This window comes from Rhinatrema bivittatum, chromosome 11 (assembly GCF_901001135.1).
Source record: "Rhinatrema bivittatum chromosome 11, aRhiBiv1.1, whole genome shotgun sequence".
Lineage (NCBI taxonomy): Eukaryota > Metazoa > Chordata > Amphibia > Gymnophiona > Rhinatrematidae > Rhinatrema > Rhinatrema bivittatum.
In genome coordinates, this window is record NC_042625.1 from 48,662,125 (window position 1) to 48,684,160 (window position 22,036).

Here is a 22,036-nt window from a genome sequence, read left to right on the forward strand (position 1 = left end):
CATGAGGACCAGAATTAGCCATCCTTGGCCTTCCAGCCCTTGTGGGTCCTGTCCTAGCCTTGCTCACAGCTGAAGCAGCATGGGCCTGCCGTCATGCCTATCTGGTGCTTATCGCTCTTTCTAAACCCCCACTTCAGCTTCTACCTAGCCCAGTTTATCCGCCAGCTGAGGAGCCTGGCTTGTGGCTCCCTTTAAAGCCTTGCACAAAGGTTCCCTTAAACTGCCACAGTATGGCACTGAGTGGGCCTCTCAGGCTGGGGCAGGATCTTCAGTGAGCACTTGTAAGAACTGTACCTAGTTCCCTTGCATGATTACAAAGGCATTAGACCAGCTCATTAAACTTTTACATAACCCCTCTGTAAATGTTGCAAAATGAAACAACAGCTCTTTTTTATTCTTTTTACACACCCTCTCAAGACCTCTGGCCAGAGTAAAAGCTACAGCTTTGAAACCTCAAGACCTTATTTCTTCAAAAATAAGACACAGGTCTGGGGCTTCAGTAGGCAGTGCTGCACACTGCCTGGATCAGGTTTTCTACTCCCCAGGCCAGAATGGGATGCTGCAGAGGCAGTGATCACAGCCTCTCAGAGCATGGAAGAATTGTCATGCAATGGTCAGGGCCCACGACTTCAGGTTTCCATTGGGGGGGGGGGGGGGCGGCCTCTGGTGCACAGTCCCTGGCAAAGGACTGTTGCTGTAATGACTGGGCTAAACAAGCTGAGGAAAACATCTCCAGATACTTGCACATAAAGGTTCAAGGTGGTGAAGCTCAAAGGTGCAAGAGTAAACTGCTGAGCCAAAAATAAGTCATGTGACTGGCCCAGAAAGTCTGATATCCACATAAAGACTTGTAAAACCCAAGTGCACTATATATGTTTAGTAAGTATTAATCCAGTTTATTACAAACATGCATTCCTTTCATTGTAGATCAGCAGTATATTTCCCCTTTTGCTGGGACAAAAGAATAGAAACTGACTAATTTTAAGAAATACTAAAAGATAAATATAGATGAACTTGTAACGTAGCATCCGGATTCCTCTCCTAGGCTTTCTGTATCCCACAAGCACTGCATCTCACTGAGTGTACACCCTGGTAATGTCATTGTATTTGCCTTCAGGAGCCTCATAATTGCAGCTGGGGGGAGTGAAACTGGGTCCTGGACTTTTCAGGGGGAACAGTCCCTGGTCTCGCCTCACAGCTGCCTGGTAAAGCTCTTCTGATTCCAGCCGCAGCTCCTTCAGTGCCTCCTGCTGAGCCTTCAGCAGTGACTGGATGGCTGCCATCTCTGTCAGATGCTCCTGCTGCTTGTAGCCTGCCCACCTCTTCAGGAGTAGAGCACGTCTTTCCTTCTCCTCGAACGAGAGTTGCACAGGATCACGCACTCTGCAATAAAACATAGTAAATGACCATACTGTCTACCCCATTACAAAATAACGAATTGCACATCCTGCAAGCTGGGAGACAGTTTCCCACAGTACAGGTTTCAGCAGCAGTTGTCCTGATGCTATTGTCTGTGTCATGTAAACATAATTCATGTGTGTTTGGGAATCACGCAGCAAGTTCTGCTGTTGATCAAGATAAACATGGTGTCCTTACCCCACCACAACACCAATTGCTTATTTGTATTCTTTTATGCAACTGTGTGCTAAATGTGAGAAAATTTAACAAGCTGCAGAAAGTATGGCTCTCCTGCTAGCTTCCTTAAGGGAGTTACTCCTTTGGCTCAGTTTGTGACTTGGAACCTGATGGCTGCAAATTCAGATTCTGAGATAGTCAGTTGCAAAAGCAAGAGGCAGTGCTGCAATGAGCATGGAGCTTCCCATTCCGCTGCTGATCTGCTGCAGTCATTTCCAGATCATGGGGCTCCAATAGTAGGTAGATAGGATGAGAGTCCCATCTGTTGTGATATATCAGGGGTGGCCAACTCCTGTCAAGGCCACGTTTTCAGGATATCCACAATGAATATGCATTTGATACAATTGCATGCAATGGAGGCGGTGATGCAAATCTATTTCATGCATATTCATTATGAGTATCCTGAAAACCAGGCCTGTTTGTAGCTCTTGAGGAGTGGAGTTGCCCATCCTTGATATATTAATTCACCTTAAACCAGAATAGGTCACTTAAATTATGTGAAGCATATCACTTCTGTAATGAATCCAAAATGCATTTCCTGAGTTATATCTGTTGCTTCTAGGCTCTGCCATGGCTCATTCTGGAGCTTGTCAGTGCTACTGTAATGGGATGTATGCAGGGCAAGAGCTTTTCTCCTCCTTGTGGCATCTCTAAGTCAGTGACTAACTGCTGAAAGGGTGTCCCCAGAACATAAGCCCACCTGTAGCTGAAAGTACTTTCTTCAGAGATGGGTGTGCATTGATGAGGGCTTTGCTCAAATACGAAATGCCTAAGAGCCAATGAGCTGCCTTACTTTGTCTTGTCCATGTATCTGGCTGGGGTTATAAAATCTTCAATGGGGATGAGTTCAGGGGCCACACGCTCCAACTTCTTGAGTCTCTTCTTCAAACGATCTCTCATTGCCAGCTCTCGCCTTGGATCCACTTTCTTCTTCTTTTTAGGTTCTGCCCTGATGGAAGCAGATTTTAAAATATGTTTTTTCAGTTATTTTCACACACCTCTCTTACATCATTGTTGAGACAAGATGCTGTATGGTGTTAGGTGCTTTGAAAGGTTTTCCTATGAAGCTACTATTGCTGCATTGTGAAATTAACAGTGGTCATGACAGATTTCATGTATGCAGTATATTTGCTCTGGGATAGGAGGCAGCAATGTGATAATACAGCAGCACTAAAATAGTGACAGCATAAACCAATGCACTGTTGTGTAACCTAACCTGAGACACAAAGCAATGTTTTATGTATAACAGAACTGGAGTAAAGGAGTAGCTTAGTAGTTAGAGCAGTGGGCTGCAAACCAGAGAAATCAGGGATCAAATCCTGCTGTTGCTCCTTGTGACCTTGAGCAAGACATTTCATCCTCTATTGCCTCAGATACAGTCTGTGAGCCCATTGGGAACAGGGAACTACCACTGTACCTGAATGTAATCCACTTTGAAGAGCCCAAAAAGTGCAACATAAATCAAATAAAGAATTCAATATTAGCAAGAATATAATTTCCCAACAGAGAACAATTATTGTCAGGGCAAATACTGAGTGTTTTAAGAAGAACTGGTGGATGGTTTTAATGGTTTTTTTAAGTTTTATTTTGGCATTGTGATGTTTTTATTTTTGACTATGTTTGTTCTTAATGTTTTTTCCCTTTCCACATGTGATATGTCTACAGATACTGTCCAGAAAGTATATCTGTGCACAGAAAGGCAAAACTAACAGCAGTTACTCCAAGGCTACAGAGAACATAAGAAGTGTGTATCACAGCTGTAGGGTAGGGCTGCCTTACCTGGTAGGAAGATTTGCCCTCAGAGCTAGCAGTGAAGTTTGCCAGTAGCTTCTACGACTTAGGACAGTGCAAGTCAATCGTGAACTAAGGAAAATAAAAAATGCACTGTATTACAAGTGGAGTGTACTCCCCAATAACCAGCGAGCTCATGTTACAGCTCTGTTGGATGATTTTACTTCAACTAAATCATTTTAAGTGCAAATCATTTAAAGCCAGGAACTATCTAGTACAGGGCTTCCCAAACATTTAGCCAATGTGACCCCATTTTACCAAATGAAAATGTATATGTCCCCAGAGGATAACCAAAACAATTCAGCAGGGGTGCAGCCCCCTCCAACACTCACTCCACTCTCACCCTCCCCACTCCTCCTTATCCCCTTTCTCTGCCGCCAGAGGACCTCCTCTCTCAATCACTACCCCTCAGCTAATCCCTTCATATCCTACAGCTCCTCTCACCTTCCCATACCATCTCCTCCAGCCCTTTCCCATTTTCCTAGTTAATCTCTCATCTCTATGCCATTTTTATAACTCCCAACTGATCCTGTCATCCCTTCCTTTCACCTGATTCTTCACCCCCTCTCACTCAGCCTCACCTCCACCCCTTTTTTCACATCCCCCTAGTTGATCCCCTCTCACACTACATCTCCCATTTGAGCTCCTGACATACTTCCCTCACCCTCCACAGACAATGCCTCCCCAAGTGATCCAACCCTCAAATCCCTCTTCTGCATCTGATCCCTTCCTTCAAATAGTCCCTCCAAACATTTCCCTGGTCAAGATTAGCAACATTTTCTATTTGACCCTGGGCCAATGGTGGAGGACAACTAGTTCAGTGGTGGGTGAGGAGAGGAGCCGTAACAATCTCCACTGGCCTCTGCACACTCAGGGCACCCTTCCCTTCATGGCTGTCTCAAACCCAATTGTGATATGCAAGTGGCAGCAACATTAGTAATGGAAGTCAGCATAGGGTCTGCGAGCCAGGGTAAGCTCACAGGCCCTGCGGCAGCTCGGCTCCCTTATTGTTTAGGGTTTCCTGTTACCACAGAAACTCATGCAAGGCTTGTGAGTGTGTACCGACTCACAGGCTCTCCAATGACTTCCACTACTAATGCTGTTGCCCTTTGAGGCCCTTGTGACCCCATTTGGAGTCCCGCTCCACAGTTTGGGCAGCCCTGATCTAGTTGGCTGTGTATTGCATGTTTCTGTAAAGTGCTGGGTACAACTCATCATAACTCTGCAAATCGATATAAATATGGACCAGGCGCCAAGCTGTAACGCTTCTGTAAATACCCATGGAAGTTACAGCTCCGAGACAGACAAAACGCAACGAAATATTTGTGGTTCAACACTCACCAGACTTTGCTGCTTTCCCTGAATGCCAGAAGCAAATTATTAGCAGTGCCTGCAAACATCTCTCTTCATCGAGCTGTGCGGGACCTCAACAAGAGAAAACGATGCAAAAAGGAGACGGCTCTCTCGCGCGTAACCTCCGCTCACATTTCTGTCCCCGTCCCGGTGCGCCGCTCTTTATGGTCTCGCCGGCAACCGAGTCTCTGTCACATTCCTTCCACAACCCAGCAGCCCCCGGTGCTGAGCATAAATGTCTTCTCGTCAACCTTCCGCGCCCCCAGAATGTTAAGGGTTTTTTTGTATTATTTTTATTGTTTCTGGTGGACTCTCCTGCCTTTTCTTCCCTTCGCCTCCCTTCTTCGGTCCTCGATTCTCCTGCGGGCGGTTGCGGAGCAATAAGACATAGTTTGAACCTCCGGGGCCTCCATAGATCCAGAGCCCTGCGGGTCGCGCCGGCCCCTAGCAAATGAAAGGCGCCCGCGATAGCACCAGGGAACTGAAGGAAAAAGAAGGCAGGAGAGACCACCGGAAATAAATGAATGAATGAATGAATGAATAAGTAAATCTAACGACTCGGATGCCCATAGCTTTAATCGCCCGTGGACCTGCCGCGCGGCCCCTCTCGTTGGGACACTGTACCCGTCCGGACACCTTTCGGGCGCCCTCCGCCTCCACTTCCTGCTGCCGCGGCCGTAGCGGAGGATGGAGCGGCGCTGAGGAAGCGCGGCCCCGGCACAGGCGGAGGGGGAAGGAGGGCGGCAGGGCCGCGGACCGCACCGGCCCAGCCATGAAGCTCCTCAAGCCGAGCTGGATCAACCACAGCGGTGAGAGCGGGGCCTCAGACCGTTCGGGAGGGAAAGAAAGTGCTGCAGCGGTGACAGCGTAGGAGAAGATGAGCTAAGGGGTCCTGCGTGCAGCGACACAAGAGATTGGGGATAGATCCTGCCTGCACTGGGTCTGGGACGGGACGTATTTGTCGGGAATGTGCAAGTGGTGGGGCCATTGCACACTGGGTCTGTGCAAGGGATGGGGACAAGGTCGTGTCCGGGACTCTGCAAGGGGTGAGGACATCACACATAGTCTGTGCAACAGATGGGGATGTGTCCAGCAGGCATTGGGTCTCTGCACGGGATGGGACCTGACGCACCAGGTTTATGAAAGGGCTGGTGACATGTCCTGTAGACATTGGGCCAATACAAAGGCTGGGGGACTCGTCCTGCAGACATGGGATCTGTGCAAAGGGATGGTGACGCGACCTACAGACATTAGGTCCGTGCAAAGGGATGGGAACATGTGTGTAAGGGGTAGGGATATGTCCTGCAGGCATTGGGTCTGTGCAGGGAATGGGGACATCACACATTGGGTCTGTGTTAGAACCGAGGACATGTCTATTGGGTCTGTGAAAGTGTGTGTGTGTGTGGGGGGGGAACATAAGCATTTATAAATGATTTATTTAATGACATTTATAAAATGCTTTCCTGATTTAAAACAAATGCTCACAAGTGGTGTACAATCATAAATACATTATTATAGCCCTTCCCAGATAGGTGAATTTGCTGTGTCTATCTCTTTGAATAAAAAGATGAGTATTCATGTTGAAGAACCTCTGTGGTCTGTGATTTCTCCTATTTCTGCCATATTGAAAGAAGGCCCTTAAGACATCAGAGTGCTTTCCACTTGCATGGTTTGGCTGCATCAACAGCAGTCCTGTATTTTTATTTTGCTTTCTGCCTATCCCTAGGCAAGCCCATCTTTTCTGTGGATATCCATCCAGACGGGACGAAGTTTGTAACTGGAGGGCAAGGTATGCTAAAGCAAAGAATTTTGGTTGCCTCATTCGTCCACTTGGGTACATGGAATTAATTAAGGGTTAACTAAAAAGTTGTAGGTGAGACCTTGTTATTGGACTAATTCAATACATCAGTGATGAGTTTTTGACAGCTGCCCTCTTCATCAGATCACACTAGTCCATTAAAAAGATATTACCTACAGCTTTTTATTGACCTTTAATTCCACATATCCATATTCCAAAGAAATGACAAAGAAGGGACAGCTGCCTTGTGTAATACGTAATTCCTCAGGTACATAAACCTTCTATTCCAGGAAGTTTGAAGATTTCAGACTTATTCAAATCTTCCATTCTAGTGACCTGTGAGAGCTGCACTGCCTCCTAAATAAAAGTAGAGCAGGTCTGATATAGTGAGGTGTTAGTGTAGGATATGAGCATGCTGTCTCCACCTGCTTTATACCTGAAGGATTAGTCCCCTGTGCTCACTGCAGCTCTCTTGGGTTTGTCAGAGACAGCCCTTTCCTCTTTAGTGTAATCTGGAATTGAAGATAAAGCTGGTTGTAGGTCATGAGACCAGGAATTGTCAGGAATGCTTTGTCCAAGGCTGAATTGCCTCATTCCCCTCTGCAACAGAACATTTTATTAAGGCTTAAATCATTTGGCCTTCCTAGAATTGGTTAAATAGACCTCGCAGAAATGCAAGGTGGTTTCATGTAATGTTTTCTGGCAGGAGCTGAAGGATCTACTGCTCTTAGGAAAAAGCTTTTGAAAAGCATTCTGATGTGGACGGTGGATGTTTCAAGACTTGTCAACTGTTTATAAATCCTACAAGCAAGTGATGTTCTGATCCCAGGCAGCATGTGCTCAGTGAGAGCTGGTTGGATAGGATATGCTTGCTCTGCGTGTTCGTAGATGGCTTTGTATTTCCAGGGCAAGACTCCGGAAAGGTTGTGATCTGGAACATGGCTCCTGTGCTCAAAGAGGAAGACGAAAAGAATGAAGATATTCCCAAGATGCTCTGCCAGATGGACAATCACTTAGGTACAGTATTGCAAATCAATGTCCTGCAGGCTCAGCCGTTCCACAGTGAGAGGTCTGTAAGCTAGAAAATGAAGCTATAGCTAGACAAACCATTCCAAGGGCTAGCAATACTTCCACATGACAACTGTGCCACAACACTACCAGGCATAGAATAACCTTGGTGTGAGCCCCAGCTGATAGTACTGCTGAAAGAACTGTCTGACTTAGCTAAAAGTGTCCGGAAACAAAATGCATTTTCATAATCTTTTCTCTCGTTCCGTGTCTCGGGATGGGGAAGTGGGGAAAAGCTTAGTGAGTTGGTCTCTGAAAGAGAGTTAGGTTCCTGCACTGACTGTATTCAGGGTACACCAGAAATCCAACATCACAGTGAACGCCATTCTGCACAAGCACTTGTCATGTGAGGTTTATTCTTTTCTTGTGTTTTAGCCTGCGTGAACTGCGTGCGATGGTCAAACAGCGGAATGTACCTGGCGTCTGGCGGAGATGACAAGCTCATCATGTTGTGGAAGCGAGCAGCGTTAGTATTGTCAAGTTTCACTGCTTCATCCTTTGAGTGAATTACATGGGGTCCACAGCACATGGGGACATGAGGCTCTGGTTGTGGTACAGGTGGAGGTGCTACAGGGATGGCATTCCAGGCTCCCCTCCTGCACAGCATTTCACTTAGGATCCAGAGCTCACGAAGAATCAAAGTTCTATTTCCTGAACATACCCAGATGAATCCAGATAAATGTGTTTTGCCTCCCTACCAGCAGATGGAGTCAGAGAAACAAAACTTTGAGGCACTGCTACTTACTTAGTGCCACCTGCAGTCCCCTCAGTATTTCTCTGACTCCAGCAGATGGTGGAGGTGCTACCCTGCAGTCTCAGATTGAGAGAGAGAGAAATTGAAGTAGGATAATTTCAGAGGAAGCTCCGTGAGATGTTAGGCTCCTTGGTGGACTATCCCTCAGGTTTAGCTTGGCGTCCGGGGGGGAGGGTTGGGAACCCATGTCTTGAGTTCGCCTGCATCGTGCCGGGAGCCCTGAAAGTCAGGGGACTGGTTCCCTCAGGGCCTCTGAGACCTCTGTCTGCAAGGCCTCGGAATCAGGGAAGTACCCCATGTGTGTTTTTTGCCTTTGTATCTGTGATTTTAAAGTTAAAAGAAAAAGAAAGAAAGGAGCAGAAAGGCAAACAGCTGGTTGCTTGGGGGGGGGGGGGGGGGGGGGGGGGCGGCGGCGGCGGCAGAAGATAAGACCATGAGGCAGTGAGGGCTGCAGGCCTCTGCAGACAGAAGTTAACTACTGTGCTGCTGTGTGTGTCCTGGGGGGAGCGACATTAGCCGCCAGGTCTGTAGCAGAGGAGGCGCGGCAGTGGTTGGTGTGGCCACATTTGTTTCCTCATGCGTCTCTAGATCGTGCTGAGGCTGGAGAGTAGTGGTCTTTTCCGCGGCGGTGCCCAGCTGATTTTTCCATGCTGCGGGAAATGGTGCAGCATGGTTAAGAAAAAAAAAAAAAGGCGCGTGCCAGAACAGCGATTGAGGCCAGCGGTTTTTGCAAGTGGCAGGTTGGCCATCAGCGCGGGAACAAGTGGTATGGCGCTCGAACCACTCAGAGAAGTGTGCCGCGCATGTGAGCTGGAGTCTACATGCTTGAATTCTCGCTCCTGGTTGCGCTTCGGGAGAGAGAGTTTCCTCAGCAGCGGTGCACCGGGGGAAGAGGATTTCCTGCCCTTGGTGAGGGGGGAGGAACGACACATCAGTGTCAGTGGCCGAGAGGTCTACGGGGCCCCACGAGGCAGCTGGACCCACAGAGGGCTGCGGGCAGGAGTCCTTTTTAACTAGGGAACCCTGAGATTCCCCTCCCCCTTTTTCTTCTATGGTTCAGGGAGACTCTAATGGAGGGGGACTCCAACGATAGCCTGGAGCAGGGGACAGATGGCCCTGAGGGATTTTTGCCAAAATGTATCCTCTTGATGCATAAAGCCTTCCTGGCAAGGAAAGGGCCAAAGGGGAAGTGGGCAAGAGTTAGGCCTCCCCTATCCACGCCAAAAAAGCCTAAGAGGGTCGCAGGTGGGTCCAGGGATGTACTGCATCATCTGGGACTGTGTTGAGCGGAGTAGGAGGTGGACCCCAGGGATGGGGGGACTCCATGGATAATCCACAGGATGTTCTTTTGGACCACCAAGGGATGATTCCAGATGCTGACGTGACTGTGGCACTGGGTGTGGATCCGGATGTAACTAAGGACGATCCGGATGAAGCATCGGAAGGGGATGATCCTTGAGTTGTCTGTCCCCTGCTTTTATTCCCCAGGTCTTGGAGGAATTGGGGGTTAAAGTGACTCAGGAGGAGTTGGATAGCGAGGAGGTGAGTCCGTTCCTGGATGGGCTGAGGCCTCCCCCTCCCCGAGTTCCTTTCCCTTACCTAAGAAGATCAGGAAGTTGGGAAGCTATATCCCCCGATGGAAGAGACTTTGGAGATACTGTGGGTACTGAAGGTGGATGTTGCGGTGTCGGCGGTCACTTAAAAGACGACCATACCGGTGACGGGGATTGCCGTTTTGAAGGATGTGCAGGATTGTAAGTTGGAGATTCACCTAAAGCGGATGTTTGAGGTCCCTGCGCTGAGTCTTTGGGCCGTCGTCTGTGCAAGCTTGATGCAGAGGGCCTGTCGGTGTGGGGTGCAGAAAGCACAGGATCCAACTTCGATAGGAGATGGTGCCCTGCAGTCAGCTCGTTTGGAGGCTGGGGTGGCTTATGTAGCGATTCGTTCTATGATTTGGTTCGCATATCAGCCAGGTATATGGTCTTGGCAGCGGTGGCCCTCAGGCTTTTGTGGCTGCGCAATTGGTTAGTGGACATGTGGTCGAAGGCTCAGCTGTGTAATCTCCCTTTCAGAGGGAAGCTTCTCTTTGGGGAAGATTTGGATCAGCTGATGAAGATGTTGGGGGAATCTAAGGGGAACAGGCTGTCTGAGGATAAGCGTGCTAGTAAAAAGGTGTTCCTTCTCGAAAATGGTTCAAGGATTAGAAGAGATTTCCATCTGGTAGGACCACCTCCAACGTGTCTGCGAAGCCGACTGGCAATTGAAAGCAGTCCTTTAGAGGCCATAGAGGCTCCAGGGATGGTATCGGTCAAGGGGCCGGTGGTGGAAAATCAACACAAGGAAGCCAGGGTGTCCCACTTCTGCATAGAAGCCTTAGGGGCAACTTGTCCAGCTTTTACGTGGAGTGGACCAAGATTACCTCGGACCAGTGGGTGCTAGAGGTCATAAGAGAAGGCTACGCTCTTGAATTTTTGTGCCCGGTTATGGAGGCCTTTCTCTAGTCTCATTTGGTCTCTTGCAGCAAGTAGGAGGCGGTGTAGTGGACGCTGCAAAGGTTACTGGATCTATATGCCATAGTGCCCGTGCCGTGGGAGGTACAAGGGCAGGGCAGGTACTCCATTTACTTAGTGGTTCCCAAGAAGGAGAGTACCTTCTGTCCCATTTTCAACCTGCAGAAAAGTGAACAGGACTCTTCGGGTGCCACGTTTTCATATGGGGACGCTGCGCACGGTTGTAGTGGCAGTCCGCAAAGGAGAGTTCCTGGCATCCCTGGACTTGACGGAGGCGTAATTTCATATTCTGATGCAGATAGACCATCAGATATTTCTTCGTTTCATAGTGCTGGGTCAGCATTTTAAGTTTTGGGCCCTTCCTTTTGGACTGGCGATGGTGCCACGGACCTTCACCAAGATAATGGTGGTGGTGGCTGTGGCCGTACGTAAGGAAGGAGTTCTGGTTCATCCATACCTGGACGATTGGCTCATTCGAGCAAAGTTGGAGGAGGAGTGCGAGAGGTCATTTCAGTGGTGATGAACACCTTGCAATCACTAGGTTGGGTCATAAATATGTCAAACAGCCATCTGGTTCTGACCCAATCCTTGGAGTATCTGGGGGCTCTATTCAATACTAGGAAGGGCAGGGTATTCTTATCGGAAGACTAAGTGAGAAGGTTGCAGGCACAGGTGACATGACTGCTTCATCTTATATTGCCAATGGTTGGAATTACTTTCAAGTGCTCGGTTCTATGGCATCCATGTTAGATTTGATTCCATGGGTGTTTGCGCATACGAGACCTCTGCAGCGTGCTCTGTTGTCAAGGTGGGACCCGCTTTTGGGACAATATCATCTGCCGTTGCCCTACTGCGAGAATCCAGGTCTACTCTCTATTGGTCGCTGTCTCAGCACAATCTGATGAAGGGAATGGACCTGAAACCCCTGGCCTGGGTGGTGGTCACCATGGATGCAGGTGCGCATGTTTTCGGACAACGGTGGCGTACGTCAACTGTCAAGGCAGAACGAATAGTCGGGCAGTAGCTCCGGAGGCACGTCGTTTGTTCGTATGGGCAGAGCGCCATCTCGAGGGCTTAGCAGCCTCACGTCTCAGAGGCAGGAAATTCACAGGCAGACTTCCTCAGCAGGGAGCAACTGGACCCGGGGGAATGGGAGTTGTCCCACGAGGCTTGGAACCACATTTGTGCCTAGTAGGGTGTTCTGCAGCTGGATCTCATGGCGACAAGGTTCAACACAAAGACAGAGAGGTTTCTCAGTCACAGAAGAGAGGTCGATTCGGTGGGCCTGGATGCTCTAGTGTACCCTTAGCTGTCATGGATTCTGCTGTTCGTGTTTCCTCCTTGGCCTCTGGTCGGTTGAATTCTGAGGCATATAGGGGTGCATCCTGGTTCTGTGGTGTTGGTAGTCCCCGTGTGACCGCAGTGACCATGGTTTGCAGATCTGGTGCATCAGACGATGGTAGATGAGCCAGCCGAAGGGATCCAACCAACTTTACTGCATCAGGGGCCCGTATTTTCGGATCGAGAGGATCACCTTTGTCTCGCGGCTTGGCTTTTGAGAGGTTGCGGCTGCGCCTGGAAGGTTATTCGGAGCAGGTTATCTCCACATTTCGCCTGGTTCGTCGACTTGTCACTTTGGCATATATTCAGGTCTGAGGGTGTTGAGTCTTGGTGACTTCAGAGACAGGTGCATCCCCTGTCAGTGGAGGTTCCTCTCATCTTGGAATTTGTGCAACAGGGCTTGTCTAAGGGTCTCGCCTATAGTACCATTCGCATTCAGGTGTCAGCTTTGGGCTCTCTTAGGGGCAAATGGCGAGGGAGGTTCTTGGCCTCACATCCGGACATGGTTCGCTTCTTAAAGGAGGTCAAGCATTTGTGACTTACAGTCTGGAAGTTATGCCCGGTTTGGAGCCTTAATTTGGTCTTGCGAGTTTTGTGTGGGGCCACGTTGAGTCTTTGAAGAGAGCGATGCTGAAGGTTTTGACTCTGAAGGCAGTGTTCCTGGTGGTCTTCTGTTCGATTAGACAGGTTTTGGAGTTACAGGCTCTGTCTTGCATGAATCCCTTTTTGTGGATTTCCTATAACAGGGTTTCCTTGTGGACGGTCCCCTCTTTTTGGTCTAAGGTGGTGTCCTTTCATGTTAATCAATTGGTAGACCTTCCAGTGTTTCCAGAATGGTCTAAGGATTCCCCTAGGGGCCGGGAGCTGCATCTTTTGGATGTGAGGAGAACTCCGTTGCGTTATCTGGAGCTATCGAATAGTTCCGGCGCTCTGATCACCTTTTTGTCCTGTATGGGGCCAGAAAGAAGGGAGAGAAAGCCTCTAAGGCTACCATTTCCCATTGGTTGAAATTGGCTATTTGCACGGCCTATATTTGTAAGGGCCGACAAGTTCCAGCGGGGCTGAAGGTGCACTCCACAAGATTTCTAACCACTTCCTGGGCAGAATGTCAGTTGCTGTCACCTCAGGAGATTTGTAGGGCTGCGGTGTGGTCCTCGTTGCATACTTTCACCAGGCATTATCACATGAACGTGAGGGCTCAGGAAGAAGCATTCTTTGGTGAGTGTTATGGTTTGAGCTGTTTGAGTGGATTCTTGGGTACTGTGGCAGATGACCACGCCCACGGGGAGGAGCCCCACAGGGAGCCACAGTACTGGGCTAGACTCAGGACGCACAAACACAGAGTTTTGTCTTTTATTGTACAGCTGATGTATACCACCAGATGTGGCAGTAGTGAGGAGATCCAGAGGTAGCAGTCCAGGGACCCTTGGCAGAGGGGACCCGTCTCACCAAGATTGTATAGGGATATCCAGGTGTAGGTTTCCCAGCACGGCAGAGCTGTAGATGAGACAGACTGAGAAATAGATTACTCACTAGATGGTAGCTGTAAGGTTGACAATTCCACCAGGTAGAAGTAGATGGTAGCAGGCACCGAGGCAGGGAGAGCAGGCCCTCGAGGAGCGAGTACCTGATCCCAGTAAGGTACCTGAAAGAAAGCAGAGGGCCCCCGAGGAGCGGGTACCCAGGTTAGAGGATACCCCGAAGGGCAGAGAGAGCTTCCAGCGGCAGCACAGAAATGGCAGAGTAGCTTAGACTGGACAAATCCAATCCTTGCTAACTCAATGAGCTAGCAAACAAGCAAAGGCTAAATACCCGGATGGCGTGACGTCACTCGAGGGAGACACCGCCGAGGTTCCCGCCATGACGTGGATAAAGTTACGTGGATAAAGTTACGTGGATAAAGTTACGTGGATAAGGTTCCCGCCATGACGTGGATAAAGTTACGTGGATAAAGTTACATGACGTGGATAAAGTTACGTGTTATATGTTACTCATATGTTAAGAAACGCTGTTTAATGTAACGCCTTTATTGCGACAGTTTTGTTCTATGTAAACCGACCTGATTCGATACTTGTATTGAGAATGTCGGTATATAAAAATCCGAAATAAATAAATAAATAAATAAAGACGTGGGAGGCCCTTAGGAGAAACACGGCGTGAGGCTTTGCCATAGCCGTTCCGGGGATGCCAGAGAATGCGGCTTGCAGTCACGGCGGTAGCCATCTTCCCAAGGCTAGCGGGGAGAGCAGAGAAAAAGGTGAGGCACAAGGGTCGAAGCTGTCTGAGACCAACGGACGCAACAGTGAAAGTGTCCTGCGTGTGGGTTTTTTGGGTTCCCGCCCAGTCTAGGGGTGCTTTGGTACATCCCCTTGTCTGGACTGATCTGGGTATATTCAGGAAAGGAAAATTGGTTCTTACCTACTAATTTTTATTCCTGTAATACAACAGATCAGTCCAGAGACCCATCCCGTCACTGCCGAAAGACTGTTTTTGGCTAATTGTTGGTTCAAGTTGATTTGCATTTCAGGGTATTTGGGCAGTTGTTGATCATGGTTTGGGTTTTTCAGATTTAGTTTTTGGGAGAATTTTGGGCTCCAGTGTTTGGGGGTTTCCAACCCGATAGTTTTCCCTGTTAGCCCGAGAAAGGGGTTTTGGGGTTATATCTTTTCTTGGGTACAGGTCAATACTGAGGGGACTGCACGTGGCACTCTGTTATGTAGCACTGCCTCAAAGTTTTGTTTCTCTGACTCTGTCTGCTGGCAGGGAGGCAAAACCCACTTGTCTGGACTGATCTGTGGTGTTACATGAACAAAAATTAGCAGGTAAGAGCCAATTTTCCTTCTTTAATCTGCGAGAACCAGTGTGTTCAGCGAAATGTGCTGATATACTGTCTCTCAGGTGCTTGTCAACTCCGTAGCATGACACTTGTCTATGTGCTTCAGGCTCATGCACTGTTACAGCACTACAGAGCTTGAGTCTTTGTCCAGCAGACATCGGAAGATCTGTGCTACCATTCACTTGGATACAGCTGAGCTCTTGCATTTGTGTAGGACCTGCCTTCTAATTCATTTCTCTTTCCATGCTATATGGAATTCTGGTTCTCATTTAATAGCATCAGTGTGATGATATTGTAATTCATTTTTACTTTCTGTTGGGGTTTATGTACAGCTGTTTGACTCCTTAAGCGAAATGGCAAGCAGTGGATGAAACCAAAGTGGAGTTGCTTTGGTAAGATTGGATTTTGTTCCTCTTTCATGCAGGTACATTGGGCCTAGCACAGTCTTTGGCTCCAGCAGTAAACTGGCGAATGTAGAGCAGTGGCGATGTGTATCCATCCTCAGAAGTCACTCTGGGGGTGAGTTCCATCTGCAGGGGAAAGAAGCTTGGAAAGCAATAGTCTCTTGCTCTCAGAACTGGAGCATTATGATCTTGCATTTCATTTTACTTCCATAAATAAAGTTGATGATGTGTTTCCATTATCCAGGATATTGTATATTGAAAAGTAACAATTATGTTTAATAAGAATTTTTCCCATAGACACAAAATGGGAGAAAACTTTTAGTAAATAACACTGTAAACAGTGGTGGATAAGGAGATGTTCCTGCCAGAAGAGGGCATCGAGCCATTTAGTTTCAGCATTGTCAGGGAGATCTTGGTGTGAAGGGATGTCCTTAATATACAGTGCGCTTATTAGAGAACTGTTGCTGTAAATAGGATGTAGGGCCTAACTTGTATTGATAGTTTTAGTGTTCTGAATGACACGGAGTGTTCTGGCAGAATAACCATGTTCATCTTTTCTTCGCGCTAGATGTGATGGATGTGGCCTGGTCCCCTCATGATGCCTGGCTGGCCTCCTGCAGCGTGGATAACACGGTGGTGATCTGGAACGCACTTAAATTCCCAGGTGCGAACATGTGATAGTGACTGACCCAGGTGACCTCTCTTCTCTCTTATTCCACTGGCATCTTTGTTTTTTGATCTGCTGCATTCATTCTCTTCTATTGGACTTACAGTTTTATCAGAGCTGACCTCTACTAAGCTACAGTGCAGTGAGCCTTCATTTGCAACTGCACAGAGCTTTTAGGATTTTTACTCCCTCTTCCCCTCCTAGCTTATTATCTCCCTCCCAAATCTGCAACTCCAGTGACGGCCAGGGGCCACAAACTGCCTCTCCATTCGAAACCCAACTAAAGAAGCTCCGAGTGTGGCCAGCAGGTGTCGCTGTTGAGTGATGGCTGAGACTACCTCTGCAGCATCCCCAAGTGACCCAGGGAGCAGAAGCCAACGCCACCACACACAGCACTACCCCTGATCTACCTGGCCTGCCATTGTCATCTTTATTGTGTAATGGCCTGACCCTGAGATTTTGGGCAAAACTTTCCCTTTAAAATCCTACTTCTGAGCATGTTAGGAGGCAGTGGCTTAGTTTGTATAGACACGTTTCCTGTGCTAAGTTAGGAGAAGTCCAGAGTGCTGTGGCCTTGTCTGAAGTGACAGATATTCCTAAGGCCCTGGTGCAGGTTCCCAACATACTGAGTGCCGTTAAGAGAAGTGTACGCAGAGACACAGTTTTGTCTGTGCAGCTCCAGTGACAGGAGAAGCCATGTGTGTGAGCTAACATATCTTCCTGAACATATCCAGATCAGTCCAGACCAGTGGGTTTTGCATCTTTACCAGCAGATTGAGTCAGAGAACAAAACTTTGAGGCACTGCTACATAACTGAGAGTGCCACCTGCAGTCCCTCAGTATTTCTCTGACTCCAGCAGAAGGTAGAGGTGCAAATCTGCAGTTGAGTTGATAGTAAATAAATAAATAAATAAATAACAAAGTGTTAGGGATAGGGCGGTAGAGGATGATGGAAACTCCCTGAGGTGTTAGGCACCTTCATGGGCCATCCCTCAGGTGGAGCCAGGCGAACGAGTGGGGAGGGGGGGGGGGGGTTGGATACTTCTGACTGGGTTTCATCCGCAGCATACCGGAAGGTCTGATAGCGGGGGGATCTGGCTCCCTCGACCCTCTAAGGCTTCTCTCTCGGTCACCACTGATCCTGTCAGGAAAGTTTTAGTTAAGTTTCTTTGTTAAAAAAAAAAAAAAAAAAATAGAATAGAATAAGTCGAGGCAGTAAGAAGAATTGGCAGCAGGGAAGGCTGTCTTGAGTCATCAGTGGTAGGCCTTGATGGCGGGAGGTGTTGAAGAGTGCTGAGGGGTGGAAGAGTTTTTGGTGGTGCGCCAGCAGTCCGGGGTTCAGGGTGAGTGTGGTGAGCAGCGCAGGCACAGGCTCGGGGGGGGGCTCAGTGCGATTGTTTTTTATCCTCGCTGTTTCGGCGTGTCGGTGAGGCTAGATAGTCTGGTGACCGCGATTCAGGGAGCGTGCCAACAGGGGCTAGTTTTTGGTGCAGCTGTGGTCCCGAGGACTGAGTTTTGTGCACTGTGTTTCGCCGGCGTTGTGTGTGTGGCCTAGCACCGCATAGAGAGCCTTAATGACGCCAAAGCAGAAGATGGCTGCATGCCGCGGTTGTGGCTCGTCTGCGGCATGGCTAGATGCCCGGTCCCTCTGCCTAGAATGCAGATTGGGGCAGGAGGGCTCCTTGGCTGGGGGCCGTGGAGGGAAACAAGACCTCCGGTCGGCTGGGCCCATTCCTGATACCGCCGAGGAGGAGGATCAGGAGGTCATAGCGCGAGATGGCAATTTCCTGCCTCCCCATTCCCCGGTGGAGCAGGGAGCCTCTAATGGGGAGGGGGATTTAATGGATAGTCCCCCAGGCTTGGGGGAAGATGGTTCGGGGGTTTTTTCTTTGAATTTATTCTCCTTTTACTCAAAGCCTACCTAGCAAGGAGAGGCTCTGGGAGAAAACAGGCTGTGGAGCAGCCACGCTGCCCCACGGATAAGGAGCCCAAGGTGACCTCACAGGGGGTCTGGTGATACCCTACGGCACCTGGGATTACGTCAGGCAGTTGCCGGGATGACCCACGCATGGTTCATTTGTTCAGGCTAGAAGGCCTACGGCCTCTGATTCCTCAGTTTCTGGAGGAATTAGGTGTGAAAGTCACTCAGGAGGAGTCGGATAATGGAGGGGTTAACCAAGTCCTGGATGGGCTGAGAGGGCCCATAAGTGCCTTTACTTTGCTGAAGAAGATCCAGAAGTTGGTGAACCGGGAGTGGGACTTACCGGACGTGGTTCTGAAGGTAGGTAGAGCGATGGCTACTTTGTCCCTTGATGGAAGAAGCCCTTGACCTGCTGAAGGTTTCGAAGGTGGACACGGCTGTTACCAAGAAGATGACAATTCCAGTGGCGGCGGCTGCCTCCCTGAAGGATGTGCAGGACCGCAAGCTGGAGGTGCAATCAAACGGATGTTTGAGGTCTCTGTGTTGAGTCTACGAGCGGCTGTCTGCACCAGCTTGATGCAGAGGGCCTGTCTGTGTTGGGTTCAGAAGGCTCTGGAGCGTACAGCATCAGGAGACAGCGGTTCCTTTCAGGCGGCCCGCCTGGAAGCTGGGATCGCCTATATGGCAAATGCGCTGTATGACTTGGTTTCGTGCGTCAGCTTGTAACATTGTTTCGTCGGTGGCAGCCCGTAGGCTTCTGTGACCACACAATTGGTTGGCAGATTTGTCGTCCAAGGTCCAGCTCTGTAACCTCCCTTTCAAGGGGAAGCTTTTGTTTGGGGAGGACTTGGATCGGTTGATGAAGGTGTTGGGGGAGACAAAGGGAAACAGGTTGCTGGAGGACAGGAAACCCAGTAAGAAAGTGTTTCCAGCTCATCCCTGTTTTTGGGATTCTTGCAGGTTCCGGTCTGGCAAGTCCTCTTCTGGCTCCACGGCGAAGCAGAACATTGGACGCCAGCAGTCCTTTCATAAAGCTTGCAGTTCGGCCAGAGATAGGACAGGTCAGGGCTCTGGAAGCGGAAGGTCAGCACAATGAAGCCAGGATTCCCCACTCCTGCATAGAAGCTATAGGAGGCAGATTGCCAGCTTTTATGAGGAGTGGGAAAGGTTTACCTTGGACCAGTGGGTTCTGGAGGTAATAGGAGAGGGCTACGCCTTAGAGTTTTCGTGCCCAGTGAGGGAGGCCTTTGTGGAGTCTCATGTGGTCTCCCGCAGCAAACAGGAGGTGCTATGGGGAACTCTGCAGAGGTTACTCGACCTAAAAGCCATAGTTCCCATCCCGTTGGTGGAGCAGGGACAGGGAAGATATTCCGTTTACTTCGTGGTTCCCAAAAAGGAGGAGTCCTTTCGTCCCATTCTCAGCTTGTAGAAGGTAAACCAGTCTCTTCAGGTCTTGCGTTTTCACATGGAGACACTGCACACCTAGTAGTGGTGATGTGCAAGGGAGAGTTCTTGGCTTCCCTAGATCTCATGGAGGCGTACCTGCACATTCCCATCATCAGAAATTTCTTCGTTTCATGGTGTTGGGCCAGCATTTTCAGTTCCAGGTCCTCCTTTTTGGTCTGGCGATGGCGCCACGCATGTTCACCAAAGTGATGGTAGTGGTGGCAGCGGCCCTTCGCAAGGAAGGAATTTTGGTACATCCGTACCTGGACAATTGGCTGATTTGAGTGAAGTCCAAGGAGGCGTGTGAGAGGTTTCTCCAGAGGGTGATGATCACCTTGTGGTCGCTCGGTTGCATCATAAATATGCAGAAGAGTTATTTGGTGTACCTGGGAGCCCTTTTTGACACTCGGCAGGGCAGAGTCTTCCTGGTTGGGAACCGGGTGGTGAAATTGTAATCCCAGGTGAAGTGTCTCCTTCGGCTGGCGGTGCCGACAGTGTGGGACTATTTGCAAATCCTAGGGTCCATGGTTTCCACATTGAACTTGGTTCCCTGGGCTTTTGCGCACATGAGACCTCTGCAACGCAAGCTGTTGTCCAGGTGGAGTCCTTTGTTGGAGGAGTACCATTTTCCCTTGCCTCTGCTTCGAGAATTCAGGTCCAGTGTCTCGTGGTGGCTCTCTCATCTCAGTTTAGAGAAGGAGATGGCTCTGGAACCTCCGGACTGGGTGGTGGTTTCCACGGATGTAAGTCTTTCTAGTTGGGGGGCAGTTTGCTTGGGCCGGTCGATGCAAGGTCTTTGGCTACTAGGAGAAAGATCCTGGTCCATCAATCGCCTTGAGATGAGGGCGGTCCGTTGAGCCCTGGAGGTTTTCCTGCCCCTGCCTGGTTCTGGTGTTCTCAGACAACATGGCATACATCAGTCAGCAAGGCGGTACAAAGAGTCATGTTGTGGCGCTGGAAGCTCGGAGGCTGTTTGTTTGGGCAGAGCGCCATCTCGAAGGTCTAGCAGCATCGCATGTTGCAGAAGTAGACAATGTGGATTTCCTCAGCAGGCAACAGCTGGACCCAGGGGAGTGGGAATTGTCCCCTGAGGCGTAGAACTACATCTGCGCCAGGTGGGGTGTTCCCCAGTTGGATTTGATGGCGATGCGAGTCAACTCAAAGACTGAAAGATTTTTCAGTCGAAGAAAGGAGGTCGTTTCTGTGGGCCTCGATGCTCTGGTATGCCCTTGGCCAACAGGAATCCTTCTATATGTGTTTCCCCCGTGGCCTCTCATCAGTCTGGTCCTCAGGTGAATAGAAGCGTATCCTGGGAGTGTGGTGCTGGAGGCGCCAGAGTGGCTGCAGTGACCTTGGTTTGCAGATCTGGTGCAGCTCGCGGTAGAAGGTCCCCTCAGGCTAGCTCATCTTCCAGGATTGCTGTGTCAGGGGCCCATATTCTTGGATCGAGTGAATCACTTCTGTCTCACGGCCTGGCGTTTGAGAGGCAGAGGCTGCGTTTGAAGGGTTACTTTGAGCAGGTCATTTCCACGCTCCTTCAGGCTAGGAGACTGGCTATGTCCATGGCATAGGTTAGGGTCTGGAAAGTTTTTGAAGTGTGGTGTCTTCAGCGTCAGCTGGACACCCTGGCGGTGGAAGTCTTGCATATTTTAGAGATCCTGCAGCAGGAGTTGTCCAAGGGTTTAGCGTACAACTCACTTCGCGTACAGGTGGCAGCCTTGGGTGCGCTCAAGGGCGATTTCCATGGTCGGACTCTTGCTGCTCATCTGGATGTAATCAGCTTCCTCAAAGGGATGAAGCATTTGTGCCCCCCGGTGTGAAACTTCTCCAGATTGGAGTCTATAGCTGGTTCTCCGCGTCCTGTGCAGATCCCCATTTGAGCCTTTGAGGAGAAGTGATCCTGAAGGATTTGACGCTGAAGGCGGTGTTTTTGGTGGCCATTTGCTCTGCTAGGAGGATTTCGGAGCTCCAGGTTCTGTCTTGTAGGGACCCATTTTTGCGGATTTACAGCAACAGGGTGTCATTGCGAACAGTGCCTTCCTTTGTGCCAAAGGTGGTGTCTTCCTTTCATGTCAATCACACAGTGTAGCTGCCAGGGTTTCCGGAGTGGTCGAGAGATTCCCCTCAGGACAGAGAGTTGCATCTTTTGAATGTGCGGCGGATTCTCTTACGCTGTTTAGAAGTCACAAATGCATTTTGTTGCTCCGATCATTTTTTTGTCTTATACGGTAGAGTGAAGAAAGGGGACAAGGCCTCTCTCGTTGGCTCAAGGAGGCGATTTATTCAGTGTACATTTGTAAAGGTCGGCAGATTCCTGTGGATTTGAGAGCACACTCCACAAGGGCGCAGGCCACGTCCTGGGCTGAGTGTCGGCTTCTGTCGCCGCAGGAGATTTGTAGGGCTGCAGTGTGGTCCTCGATTCATACTTTCACTAGATATTATCGCTTAGATGCGAGGGTGCAGGATGAGGCATCCTTTGGTGAGAGTGTTCTGCACATGGGTCTTTCAGGTT

At 49.4% G+C, this 22,036-nt stretch overlaps 2 protein-coding genes across 4 annotated transcripts in view; one reads left to right on the forward strand and one right to left on the reverse strand.

The window, feature by feature from the left end:
• Positions 1–10: 10 nt before the first annotated feature.
• Positions 11–5,125, reverse strand: MRPL40 (mitochondrial ribosomal protein L40). Its single transcript, XM_029618996.1, has 4 exons — positions 4,768–5,125; positions 3,415–3,498; positions 2,429–2,584; positions 11–1,383 (listed from the first exon to the last, which is right to left on the reverse strand). Exons 1-4 carry the CDS (start codon positions 4,824–4,826, stop codon positions 1,074–1,076), a joined length of 609 nt encoding a protein of 202 aa, XP_029474856.1. The 5' UTR covers positions 4,827–5,125; the 3' UTR covers positions 11–1,073.
• Positions 5,126–5,211: 86 nt separating this feature from the next.
• Positions 5,212–22,036, forward strand: part of LOC115100518 (protein HIRA) — a 105,546-nt gene continuing 88,721 nt past the window's right edge. Inside the window, exons 1-6 of one of the 3 annotated variants that reach the window (XM_029618993.1) lie at positions 5,212–5,588; positions 6,506–6,568; positions 7,484–7,594; positions 8,021–8,111; positions 15,511–15,605; positions 16,059–16,154. In XM_029618993.1, the coding sequence (XP_029474853.1) occupies positions 5,342–5,588; positions 6,506–6,568; positions 7,484–7,594; positions 8,021–8,111; positions 15,511–15,605; positions 16,059–16,154 (703 nt within the window). In that variant the 5' untranslated portion in view covers positions 5,212–5,341. Of the gene's footprint in view, positions 5,589–6,505; positions 6,569–7,283; positions 7,595–8,020; positions 8,112–15,418; positions 15,479–15,510; positions 15,606–16,058; positions 16,155–22,036 lie in introns of those variants that run through there. The other 2 variants (XM_029618994.1, XM_029618995.1) reach the window with 2 other exon arrangements.

Bases quoted from the DNA above. Each gene is read 5' to 3' on its own strand.
- MRPL40 (XM_029618996.1), bottom strand. From the start codon at position 4,826: ATGTTTGCAGGCACTGCTAATAATTTGCTTCTGGCATTCAGGGAAAGC. The intron at 2,585-3,414 runs GTAAGGCAGCCC...TGCTTCCATCAG, and splicing joins AGGGCAAATCTTCCTACCAG to GGCAGAACCTAAAAAGAAGA. The intron at 1,384-2,428 runs GTAAGGCAGCTC...GTTTTATTGCAG, and splicing joins AGATACATGGACAAGACAAA to AGTGCGTGATCCTGTGCAAC.